The sequence below is a fragment of the Squalius cephalus genome (genome assembly GCF_949319135.1).
Source record: "Squalius cephalus genome assembly, chromosome: 11".
NCBI classification, from domain to species: Eukaryota; Metazoa; Chordata; class Actinopteri; order Cypriniformes; family Leuciscidae; genus Squalius; species Squalius cephalus.
This window is the reverse complement of record NC_137132.1, coordinates 36369866-36384308: the sequence shown is the minus strand read 5'-3', so window position 1 is coordinate 36384308 and position 14443 is coordinate 36369866. Positions and strand designations below refer to the sequence as shown.

The following is a 14443-nucleotide window of genomic DNA, read 5'->3' as shown; positions in this document are numbered from 1 at the left end:
GCAACATTTCCACTGTAGAAAGAATCAGATGTAAGTATTCATAACAGAAACATACTATTTGATTTGATTTGCCCTTTACAATTTACAAAGATGTATTATAAAAAAAATATACAATAAAGAATAACTGGTAACACTTTACATTAAGGTTTCATTAATTCATTCACAATTAGTTAACAGTTAACAGTTAGTTTACAATAGTTAACAATTCATGTTAGTTAACTATTGTTAACAAATGAGACCTTATTGGAAAGTGTTACCGAAATGATACCTACATGTTTTGTTTTATTTCTTTATTTTTGTATTCTGCTGCCTGCTTTAGTTGGGAAATTCAATTATTTCCAATATACTTATTTTCAGTCATTTTAAGGAAATGTTTCTATTTGTGCCTGAAAATCTCAGTAAAATTCATATATGCATGATTTCAAATGACCAATTTGATTTATTTACTGTCCCTACGTCCCTAAGATGATTTCATACCAGCACAGTCAATTTTGAAATTCATATACTTATAATATGAAAGAATAATAGTAACTTCAGGTAGTATCGTTCAGTTTTTGTGTGCCTTTATGGTCATTCAAATTATTTGGGTAGATAGCTGATTAGAGATGGCAAAAATTGGCTGATATTAGCATTTAAAAAAAAAAGAAAAATAACGATTTATACTTAAATTTCTATTGCATTATACTAAACATAGTTAAAGGGGTCATTACATGGATTTCATTTAATTATTTTAATATCTTCCTTGAGGTTTACTTATAGCCTAATGTTAATAAAGTTTTTTTGCACAAGCACACACACACACACACACACACACACACGCACACACACACACACACACACACACACACACACACACACACAGGTTATACATTACTACATGTACTTATTATAGTAAGTAAATACAGTAAAGTACAGTACAGTAAATTATGCATAATTACAAGTAACTAACCCTAAACCAAACACTAACCCTATCTGTAATTCTATTGTAAGTACATGTAGTTACTTTATATTACTAATTTGAGTAAGAAAAATGTAACTATGTCACCTTTAAATAAAGTGTAAACTTTGTTCCTTCTGAAGTCTGTACAGAAACGAGCAAATGAGTTGTTCAATTGGGCACGTCACAGCGAACGTTCTTTCATTCCTCCATTTGTCCTGTTGTCGGAAGACTCAAGTGCGTGGACTATGCCAGAAACTGAACACGCATCTGTATACTGTATCCAGTGTAGACAGCATCAGTCATTATAATCTGAACACACATCTCTATACTGTATCCAGTGTAGACAGCGTCAGTCATTATAATCTGAACACACATCTGTATACTGTATCAGTGTATCAGCGTCAGTCATTATAATCTGAACACGCATCTGTATACTGTATCAGTGTATCAGAGTCAGTCATTATAATCTGAACACACATCTGTATACTGTATCAGTGTATCAGCGTCAGTCATTATAATCTGAACACACATCTGTATACTGTATCAGTGTATCAGAGTCAGTCAATATAATCTGAAAACATATCTGTATACTGTATCAGTGTATCAGCGTCAGTCATTATAATCTGAACACACATCTGTATACTGTATCCAGTGTAGACAGCATCAGTCATTATAATCTGAACACACATCTGTATACTGTATCAGTGTATCAGAGTCAGTCATTATAATCTGAACACACATCTGTATACTGTATCAGTGTATCAGAGTCAGTCAATATAATCTGAAAACATATCTGTATACTGTATCAGTGTATCAGCGTCAGTCATTATAATCTGAACACACATCTGTATACTGTATCCAGTGTAGACAGCATCAGTCATTATAATCTGAACACACATCTGTATACTGTATCAGTGTATCAGAGTCAGTCATTATAATCTGAACACGCATCTGTATACTGTATCAGTGTAGACAGCATCAGTCATTATAATCTGAACACACATCTGTATACTGTATCAGTGTAGACAGCATCAGTCATTATAATCTGAACACGCATCTGTATACTGTATCAGTGTAGACAGCGTCAGTCATTATAATCTGAACACACATCTGTATACTGTATCAGTGTAGACAGCGTCAGTCATTATAATCTGAACACACATCTGTATACTGTATCAGTGTATCAGTGTCAGTCATTATAATCTGAACACACATCTGTATACTGTATCCAGTGTATCAGCGTCAGTCATTATAATCTGAACACACATCTGTATACTGTATCAGTGTATCAGAGTCAGTCAATATAATCTGAACACACATCTGTATACTGTATCAGTGTATCAGCGTCAGTCATTATAATCTGAACACACATCTGTATACTGTATCAGTGTAGACAGCATCAGTCATTATAATCTGAACACACATCTGTATACTGTATCAGTGTAGACAGCGTCAGTCATTATAATCTGAACACGCATCTGTATACTGTATCAGTGTAGACAGTGTCAGTCATTATAATCTGAACACACATCTGTATACTGAATCAGTGTAGACAGCGTCAGTCATTATAATCTGAACACACATCTGTATACTGTATCAGTGTATCAGAGTCAGTCATTATAATCTGAACACACATCTGTATACTGTATCAGTGTAGACAGCGTCAGTCATTATAATCTGAACACACATCTGTATACTGTATCAGTGTATCAGAGTCAGTCAATATAATCTGAACACACATCTGTATACTGTATCAGTGTATCAGCGTCAGTCATTATAATCTGAACACACATCTGTATACTGTATCAGTGTAGACAGCATCAGTCATTATAATCTGAACACACATCTGTATACTGTATCAGTGTAGACAGCGTCAGTCATTATAATCTGAACACGCATCTGTATACTGTATCAGTGTAGACAGTGTCAGTCATTATAATCTGAACACACATCTGTATACTGAATCAGTGTAGACAGCGTCAGTCATTATAATCTGAACACACATCTGTATACTGTATCAGTGTATCAGAGTCAGTCATTATAATCTGAACACACATCTGTATACTGTATCAGTGTATCAGCGTCAGTCATTATAATCTGAACACACATCTGTATACTGTATCAGTGTATCAGAGTCAGTCATTATAATCTGAACACACATCTGTATACTGTATCAGTGTAGACAGCGTCAGTCATTATAATCTGAACACACATCTGTATACTGTATCAGTGTATCAGAGTCAGTCATTATAATCTGAACACACATCTGTATACTGTATCAGTGTATCAGCGTCAGTCATTATAATCTGAACACACATCTGTATACTGTATCAGTGTATCAGCGTCAGTCATTATAATCTGAACACACATCTGTATACTGTATCAGTGTATCAGCGTCAGTCATTATAATCTGAACACACATCTGTATACTGTATCAGTGTATCAGCGTCAGTCATTATAATCTGAACACACATCTGTATACTGTATCAGTGTATCAGCGTCAGTCATTATAATCTGAACACACATCTGTATACTGTATCAGTGTATCAGAGTCAGTCATTATAATCTGAACACACATCTGTATACTGTATCAGTGTAGACAGCGTCAGTCATTATAATCTGAACACACATCTGTATACTGTATCAGTGTATCGGCGTCAGTCATTATAATCTGAACACACATCTGTATACTGTATCAGTGTAGACAGCGTCAGTCATTATAATCTGAACACACATCTGTATACTGTATCAGTGTATCAGCGTCAGTCATTATAATCTGAACACACATCTGTATACTGTATCAGTGTATCAGCGTCAGTCATTATAATCTGAACACACATCTGTATACTGTATCAGTGTATCAGCGTCAGTCATTATAATCTGAACACACATCTGTATACTGTATCAGTGTATCAGTGTCAGTCATTATAATCTGAACACACATCTGTATACTGTATCAGTGTATCAGCGTCAGTCATTATAATCTGAACACACATCTGTATACTGTATCAGTGTATCAGTGTCAGTCATTATAATCTGAACACACATCTGTATACTGTATCAGTGTATCAGCGTCAGTCATTATAATCTGAACACACATCTGTATACTGTATCAGTGTAGACAGCGTCAGTCATTATAATCTGAACACACATCTGTATACTGTATCAGTGTAGACGGTGTCAGTCATTATAATCTGAACACACATCTGTATACTGTATCAGTGTAGACAGCGTCAGTCATTATAATCTGAACACGCATCTGTATACTGTATCAGTGTAGACAGCGTCAGTCATTATAATCTGAACACACATCTGTATACTGTATCAGTGTATCAGCGTCAGTCATTATAATCTGAACACACATCTGTATACTGTATCAGTGTATCAGTGTCAGTCATTATAATCTGAACACACATCTGTATACTGTATCCAGTGTAGACAGCGTCAGTCATTATAATCTGAACACACATCTGTATACTGTATCAGTGTAGACAGCGTCAGTCATTATAATCTGAACACACATCTGTATACTGTATCAGTGTATCAGCGTCAGTCATTATAATCTGAACACACATCTGTATACTGTATCAGTGTATCAGCGTCAGTCATTATAATCTGAACACACATCTGTATACTGTATCAGTGTAGACAGCGTCAGTCATTATAATCTGAACACACATCTGTATACTGTATCAGTGTAGACAGCGTCAGTCATTATAATCTGAACACACATCTGTATACTGTATCAGTGTATCAGCGTCAGTCATTATAATCTGAACACACATCTGTATACTGTATCAGTGTATCAGCGTCAGTCATTATAATCTGAACACACATCTGTATACTGTATCAGTGTAGACAGCGTCAGTCATTATAATCTGAACACACATCTGTATACTGTATCAGTGTAGACGGTGTCAGTCATTATAATCTGAACACACATCTGTATACTGTATCAGTGTAGACAGCGTCAGTCATTATAATCTGAACACGCATCTGTATACTGTATCAGTGTAGACAGCGTCAGTCATTATAATCTGAACACACATCTGTATACTGTATCCAGTGTAGACAGCATCAGTCATTATAATCTGAACACACATCTGTATACTGTATCAGTGTATCAGTGTCAGTCATTATAATCTGTACACACATCTGTATACTGTATCAGTGTAGACAGCGTCAGTCATTATAATCTGTACACACATCTGTATACTGTATCAGTGTAGACAGCGTCAGTCATTATAATCTGAACACACATCTGTATACTGTATCAGTGTAGACAGCTTCAGTCATAATCTGAACACACATCTGTATACTGTATCAGTGTAGACAGCGTCAGTCATTATAATCTGAACACACATCTGTATACTGTATCAGTGTAGACAGCGTCAGTCATTATAATCTGAACACACATCTGTATACTGTATCAGTGTCAGTCATTATAATCTGAACACACATCTGTATACTGTATCAGTGTATCAGCGTCAGTCATTATAATCTGAACACACATCTGTATACTGTATCAGTGTAGACAGCGTCAGTCATTATAATCTGAACACACATCTGTATACTGTATCAGTGTATCAGAGTCAGTCATTATAATCTGAACACACATCTGTATACTGTATCAGTGTAGACAGCGTCAGTCATTATAATCTGAACACGCATCTGTATACTGTATCAGTGTATCAGCGTCAGTCATTATAATCTGAACACACATCTGTATACTGTATCAGTGTATCAGAGTCAGTCATTATAATCTGAACACACATCTGTATACTGTATCAGTGTAGACAGCGTCAGTCATTATAATCTGAACACACATCTGTATACTGTATCAGTGTATCAGAGTCAGTCATTATAATCTGAACACACATCTGTATACTGTATCAGTGTATCAGAGTCAGTCAATATAATCTGAACACACATCTGTATACTGTATCAGTGTATCAGCGTCAGTCATTATAATCTGAACACACATCTGTATACTGTATCAGTGTAGACAGCGTCAGTCATTATAATCTGAACACACATCTGTATACTGTATCAGTGTAGACGGTGTCAGTCATTATAATCTGAACACACATCTGTATAATGTATCAGTGTATCAGAGTCAGTCATTATAATCTGAACACACATCTGTATACTGTATCAGTGTATCAGAGTCAGTCATTATAATCTGAACACGCATCTGTATACTGTATCAGTGTATCAGAGTCAGTCATTATAATCTGAACACACATCTGTATACTGTATCAGTGTAGACAGCGTCAGTCATTATAATCTGAACACACATCTGTATACTGTATCAGTGTATCAGAGTCAGTCATTATAATCTGAACACACATCTGTATACTGTATCAGTGTATCAGAGTCAGTCAATATAATCTGAACACACATCTGTATACTGTATCAGTGTAGACAGCATCAGTCATTATAATCTGAACACACATCTGTATACTGTATCAGTGTATCAGAGTCAGTCATTATAATCTGAACACACATCTGTATACTGTATCAGTGTATCAGAGTCAGTCAATATAATCTGAACACACATCTGTATACTGTATCAGTGTATCAGAGTCAGTCATTATAATCTGAACACACATCTGTATACTGTATCAGTGTAGACAGCGTCAGTCATTATAATCTGAACACACATCTGTATACTGTATCAGCGTCAGTCATTGTAATCTGAACACACATCTGTATACTGTATCAGAGTCAGTCATTATAATCTGAACACGCATCTGTATACTGTATCAGTGTAGGCAGCGTTAGTCATTATAATGGGTTATATTTGGTTTTGATGCGACGTTCACATCGAGTGAAGGCAAATGACAGCCGTTTAGCAATTGAATGCCAGTGGGCGGGGCCTATGGTGAGATGATGTATAACTATTCTTCGATGTCTTGCTCTGGAGGCAGGCATATGAAAATATTTTTGCCTGTGTGATGTCACAGATCCCGCAATATCCAAACAAGCTGTTTTTGGAGCTTGAATAAATGCTTTGTTTATAATGAGTAAGACATTTTCAGCTATGAAACTTGTAGGAGGTTTTAATGGTACAAATACTTTTTATGTGACAACGGATCAAGGCCATTTGATTTCTCACCCCTTAAAGTCCTTCCCATAATGTGATAAAGTTCAGTTTACTGTTAATTATATCAGCAGTTAGTCATGAGGGCACATACAGCACACAAATTCACAATTTCCTTTTGTTCCGTTTCAAACAAGTCAAGTAAACTTGCACTGCTGAGAAGGTAAGAGAAAACTCTGCTGGCATTATATCGTGTAAGCTGAAGCTTTTTTTCCAAAAGCAAAAAATGTAGCTTGCCTCAGACTAAACATTTTGTCCCCCCTAATCATGTTTTGAAGCTATGAGATAATGTCCTTGCAAAGCATGTGAAGGTTTCCTCTTGTTCAGAGGGCATGATGACAGTATATATAAACTTTCCACTGGCTTAATAAAGATCTTTGTTCCATTTCTTCACTGCCTCATCTGCAAGTCAATGCCAGGGCAATTCACAGCTTGCTTTTGTAGTTTTAATCTCCGCACCTGATCTGCCAACTGTGAAGGATTCTTCCCATGTGTGGCTTTTTCTTTCACATGACAACTGCGGCCTTGAGTAGGAGGTTTTTGAAATAATAATAATAAAAATAAAGCCTGTATAATCCATTACTGAATAATGACAGGCTTTTCGTGCAACTCCATAATAAAATACCATGCTTACTGCATTGCTGCTAATAAACACAAAAGAAGCTGGGACGTATGGATTTGATTAAATAGCCTTCGAGAAACATGCAAAACCTATTAAAAGTCTCTGTCATCGGAGGGTCTGTTCACATTCTCCATCACGATTTTGTGATGCAAATCGGGTCTGGCATCGAAATGTAACTTCATAATTAATTCCTGAGCTAACAAGACCTCATGGGAAGCTGTTCGTATATAGTCGTATAGCATTTTGCCCTCCCAAAATTACCCTTTCCCAGGCTCAGGGCTTTATTTACTTGAAGTAGCCCGCTCCCTGAGACTAAAAGTAATGTTCTCACCTTTCCTTACAGCATTGGTTATACTATAGTACAGTCCTCTGGTATATACCATGATACTGAATGATTACCATATTGATGTAACAATACTGTTGTCAAAGAATACATGTAATGCTATAGTCCCTTTGCAAAACAAACAAACATGACATTGCAAAACTTTTTGGTTTCTTTGTTGTTAATTCTTGAGTAATGAGCAATAAATGTCAATGTTACAATTATACAAAGTTCTGTCATGAAACTCTTGGTGGCGCAGACTGCTTGCAATCACATTATTCTCTATAGGGCACAGCTGATTGGTTCCTCCTGTATCAGTATCCAATGAGCTTGTTGCTGAACTTCAAATACTTTGCTGTAGCAGTGCAGCACACTTTCAGAAACCCTCCACCCTCCCCAGCTCCACCTGTACAGAGTATACAGGTCATTTATGTACGCTATATTGTACAGTAGTCAGTGTTAGGAGTAACGCATTACAAAAATAATTATATTAAAGTAATATATTACTTTTTGCAGTAACGCAGTAATATAATGCATTACTAATAAAATAAAGTCTTTTTTGCATGTTACAAAACCGCATTTTAACCCGAAATTAAGTAGTGTTAGTAGTGTAAGTGTTGGATTAGTGTTAGTTTTCACCAGAGAAAAAAAAATCTGCTGGTAAAATAGTATGTATTAGTATGTATAAAATAGTATTACTTAAATTAAAAGAAGATGAAAGAATAGAAATGAAAAGAAAACTAGGTTGTGCATCATTAGGCTATAGGTTGCATAATGGGCTCTAGCTCTATTGTGTTTGGTACCTCTTCCATAATTTACCAGACTTTGATCGTTTGTCTACTTTTGTGATTCTGACAGTGATTGTTACTTATTGTATTGCACCATGAGCCTTCCTACACAGTCAGCAGCAAAAATATTTTAGCATTTTAGAATGCCTAATCATAACTCTGTGGTTATTTTGGTGAAAGTAACGCAAAAGTAGTGTAACACATTACAATTCAGAGACAGTAATATTGTAATGTAACTAATTACTTTCAAATGACAGTAACTAGTAATTTATAATGTATTACTTTTTGGAAGTAACTTGCCCAACTCTGACAGCAGCAGCATGTCTTACTTGATCACAGCAGCGCCGTGTATGTATTGTCAGTAGCAAGTCCCGTACTTTGACAGTTTCATCATGTGCCAACTTTTTTTATGTGCCAACTTTTTTCAAGAAAATTTTATTTTCTTCAGTATTGGCAGGCAGTATAAAAGTCTTTTGCCTGTGTTTTAGGTTGATCTTAGTAAGTTTTATAGAAGACAGAAAGGGAAAAGCTGTGCCTTTATCAGAAAGTATTGATGATAGTGACGGCAGTGCATCAGAAAATGAGGTCGTAGAAAGAAAGGAAGAAGTTGAAGATCAAGGATGATAGTAGCAGTGAGGGTAATGGCAGTGATGAAGAATATAAGTCATAGATTGTTGTGGAAGTCAGACATTTGAGTACATTATCCTGCCAGTATGGAAGATGTGATCCATACTACAACCAGAGGTCAGGAAAGATGCCACTTTTTTAATTTATTTTTTTTATTTAAGTTTATTTGAATAGGGACAAGTATGTTACATAAGCTGAAGCTAATTCTCAATGTTAGTCCCTAGTGGGCCTTTACATAAAATTAAACAATACATAGTTAAAATAAACTTAATAATACAGTATAACACAATATAAACGCAGCGGACAGTCAGTGGTCACATTTCTGACCTCTGATTAAAGAGTCTTTAAGTTTGTGTTTGAAAAGGACCCAGTTTGACTCTCCTTTCAGTTCAGTGGGTAAACAATTCCAGGCTTTAGTGCCTTGTACAGAGAAAGCTGATTGTCCAAATGAAGTATTATGTTTCGGGATCTGACAGTTCCCGTTCTGAGCTCCTCTAGTCCTTGAACCCACAGGCCTGAGAGCAACTATGCACTCACTCAAGACCTGTGGGGCTTGCTGATTTAAACATTTATGCATCAGCTTCAACAGAGAAAATTTAGTGAAATTTGCAAAAGATAAAATGACTAACACAATGATGTGACCTAATGGGCTTCCTATCTAAGATTTAGGCACAACACTGCCTATGATCCTCACTACACTGACAAACTAATGCTCCACAAATCAGGACTAAACAGATCAAAATCAAGTTCCGTGTGAAAGTGTGGGCTACACTGAAAAAGAAGGGTCTTGTTGATTTCCACTTGTGCTACAATTATTGAATTGGAATTCCAAGAAAGAAACGATTATTTTTTTATGCTTTTTAAAACACTAAGACATGGTTTCACTACTTTCCAGGCAGTGAAATTGTGTCTGAATTCGAGTAAAAAAAAATTTTTGTTACATTTTCACATGTGAGTTCCAAATGAAATATAGTAGAACAAGATGCAATAGAATGTTAATAAAGCTGTTTAATGTTTTATTGAAACACTAACTCCTTTTCATTCCTTTTCAGAGAGTCAAGTGTGTGAAGTTTCAGACAATTTGCCAAAAATGATTGACTCTAATAGGACAAAGTCAGTTATAAATGACAAAATCCTAAAAAAGGCAAAGGTCGGATGTAGAAAACAAATTTTGGGAAATGATTTTAGTCTTAAATATATGTCAAATATAAAGTCATTTATTTGTTTTAACTGTGATTTCACAATTAGTCCCATGGAGGGTTAAGCGTGGTCACCCTAACAAATTTGTATCACAATAAAAGTGAGTTTGTCAATAAGCTGTTTGACTGTGCATAGCAGATTGTACACATTTTGTATACTGCTGATGAACAATAACGATAGACTTAGACACTCATTTAGCTATGAGGCTTTTTGTCCCATGACTACATTTCCCATCATCTTCTGTAGCAGCACAAGCATTAGTTTCACCCGTAATGTCCATCCTTTCCTCTTCCTTCTGTTGTATTAGTGCTCATTCCTGTTTTGTCAGTAAAGGAAAGGAAAAAGAGAAAGACATGAAATGAAAATGAGTTCATTCGAATCTGATCGCTATCACATTTTTGACTTCACTTGAAGGCCGAATGATTTCCTTGAGTAATTGAGATCAGCAAAATTTCCACAGAAATGCTTTTCAAGGTCTTCAGCATTTTCAGAACCGTTTCTGTTTCCTCAGAGACACATCATTTGCCTGAATTCTTCTCTTCAGATGTCAGCTAGGGTCGGGCTTGGGAAACATGAAAGACATACCCTGACAACTGGTGTTTTTCTGTTTCAGGGGTGTATCTGCCTCAGGGTTCAGCTGGAGCAGGACCAGGTGGGGCTGGATATCTACCAGGTGCTGGACTTTACCCAGGTATAACCAATAACAGCCATGATCTGCTCACCACTTTGCTCATCATAAACACATTTATACCAAATTAAGATATGATGATTATGATTTCAATCAGAACTCACAGAATGGATTTTGAATACAAAAAGCTATAAGCATTTTTCATGCTGGAAGATCTAGTTTACTAGCTGCTAGGCATCTAAAACCGAACTCTTGAATGTCTTCCAAAGAAGATTTTCACATGCTTTGTGGTGCCGTCTGAGGTTGAGAGTAGAGTTTACACTTGACAAGATGTGTACTCATCTGCACTGATAGTCCTATAACTCTCACTGGTTTTAACAGGTGCTGGAGCGTCCCAATACAAAGCAGCAAAAGCAGCAGGTAAGATCATTTTACTTTGACTATGAGCACTGTAGGGTGATTTCCTCCACTGAGACCAGAATCCTGTGTTGTTTAACATCAGTCAGACTTTATTCACTCAACCAACCAAACAATCAATCAATGTTGCACCTCAAAACTTAATATTAACTGAACCACTTTAATTATTTATCCAACTGATCAGTGGTGTAGAATTAACATGAAAATGACAATATGAAGGCATCAGTCATGACAAAAGCATCAGCACACTGAACCAGATTCAGGAATTGAAGTACAAGCACCTTATTCCAAAACCTTATCAATCACAATATTCTTTAGTGAATTCTGTTCTCTAAATTAAAATGTCTAAATCATATCTTTGTAATATCTGTTGGATATCAGGTGAACTCAATAAACCACAAACTGTAACTGTATCTTTTTTCCTTGCAATAATGATGGCAATGTTCCTTAGCATTGTATTTCCTGAAGTCCAATAGCTTACACATTATAAACCTATCATCAGTTCTGTAACTCGACAGCTATTGTTAAGTGTGTTTACTGCCAGACTATATCAGTAAGAGTGAGCTGTCATTCACAGTTACTCATGTAACACCCATAAAAGTCAAAGTTCACCTGTGTGCCAGTCAGTAACGTGTAATGTATGCTACTCGAGCGGACACAGAAAAAGCGTTTCATAAACGCGAGAGGGATACTAATGCACTACGCTCTTGTTCAGCAGGAGGATATGGAGGAGTGGCTGGGACTCTTGGCACTGGTGCTCAAACAGGAGCTTTAGGGGCTGGAGGTTATGGAGCTGGTAAGAGCTATTCAAGGTCATTCATACAAGGACACTTATTTGCATGCTTACAAGTATGCCGATCTGTACACTGAATTAGCAAAGCAATTAAAAAGATGTTCAGTAGTAACAATTGTGTAATGTAGCAAGCCAGAGTAATATCATGAAATTTGTATCACTACCCTTACAAAAAAGTACTGTGGTGGTGCCATGGTAAGTGTTGTAATGATGGTACTAAATCATGGCACTTTAAAATACACCATAGTAAAGTTTAACATATGCATACACTGTACCATAGTATACACTACGTTTCAAAAGCAAGATTTTGGATTCCACTTTATTTTGATAGTCCACTTTAGACCTTCTACTAACTATAAGTAACTTTGCAGCTACATGTCAACTAACTCTCATTGGAGTATTAGTAGACTGTCAGGAGACTGTTAGGTTATGGTTAGGTGTTAGGTTTGGGTTTGTAGAATAAGTTGACTTGTAGTTGCCAAGTTACTTATAGTCAGTAGAATATCTGTTGGGGGACCATCAAAATAAAGTGTTTGCAGATATTAAGCAGACAGTCTACTAATCCTCTAATGACAGTTAGTTGGCATGTAGTTGCAAAGTTACTCATAGTTAGTAGAAAGTCTAAAGTGGATTATCGAAATAAAGTGTTACCAGATTTTGTAATGTTGGAATGTTGGAATGTAGAATTTTTAAGGAAAAAAGTTTAGACGGTTTAAAAAGTTATTATCAACGCTGCATTCATTTGATTAAAAAATACAGTCAAATCAGTTTATTATGAAATATTACATTTTAAAAAACTCTGTTCTATGTTAATATATTTTAAAATGTAATTTATTCCTGTGATCAAAGCTGAATTTTCAGCATCATTACTCCAGTCTTCAGTGTCACATGATCCTTCAGAAATCACTCTAATATGATGATTTGATGCTCAAGAAACATTTATTATTATTCTCAATGTTGAAAACAGTTGTGTACAATAGCTTCATATTTGTTTGGAAACCTTGATACATTTAATTTTTCAGGATTCTTTGATAAAAAGAAAGTTCAAAAGAACAGCATTTATTTAAAATAGAAATATATTTTCTTTAAAAAATGTCAAAATAAATAATAACCTCATGCTTGAACGGTATTACAAATTATTATATCTGTAAAAAAAAAAAAAAAAAAAAAAAAATATATATATATATATATTAGCCTCTAAGTGCCATCTGAAATTTTCTTCTAGTATGATCATTTTTATCAAGTTTGTTAATTTAAGTTCAATAATTTCACTTAAATGGCAATGCATATTACCTATTAATTGTCATTTAGGTGAAATTACTTAACTTAAATATACAAGGTTTATAAAAATGATCATTCTAGAAGAAAATTTCAGATGGCACTTAGAGGCTTTTGCATCTGAACTCTTCATATATATATATATATATATATACACATAAATATACACCTCAACAGAACATTAGTGTGAGGTCCCAGCGCCCAGAGTTGATCAGAGTATTCTTGATTCTATGTGTTGAAATAAGTACGAATACTGCCATGTTTCTTCAGTACACTTTTAGGCTACTGGCTTTTACCTATGGTCAGAATATCCTTTTTTTTTTTTTTTTTTGATGAAATGAGTGGGCGACCTGATCGTTTTCAGCCCAGCTGACTAAACTATTGTAAACTTACATTAGTGCTACTCAAACAATGGGGCATCAGCGCTGATGATGTTTTTGGAACACGGGCAATACAATATGTGGAAATCTTGGCGCCTACCAAGTGCAACTGAACCCATTCTGATACTGTAATGTAAATATTGTTGCTTTCTCTGTCAAACCAAGCACTATTGGTGCATTAGCCCCATTCGGGTATAATTTAATTTCCTAAAGCAGCGCCGATTCCAGCGACATGTTTGGAGAGATAAGGAATTAAACAAATGTAATCAGGCTCGATAAACTTTGGAGCAGCTCACTGGCTCCTCTGAGAAAGACCTTTTCACTCTGAAAGAGCTTATAAACTCC

The 14443-nt window shown here is 35.6% G+C and overlaps 1 protein-coding gene across 10 annotated transcripts in view; it reads left to right on the top strand.

The window, feature by feature from the left end:
- The window catches only part of elna (elastin a), a 90144-nt gene that overhangs the window by 8863 nt on the left and 66838 nt on the right, over positions 1-14443 (top strand). For 9 of the 10 annotated variants that reach the window (XM_079885643.1, XM_079885641.1, XM_079885635.1 and 6 more), the window contains exons 2-4: positions 11216-11293; positions 11612-11650; positions 12363-12443. In XM_079885643.1, coding sequence (XP_079741769.1) covers positions 11216-11293; positions 11612-11650; positions 12363-12443 — 198 coding nt within the window. The remainder of the gene's footprint in view (positions 1-11215; positions 11294-11611; positions 11651-12362; positions 12444-14443) is intronic. The other variant, XM_079885636.1, reaches the window with a different exon arrangement.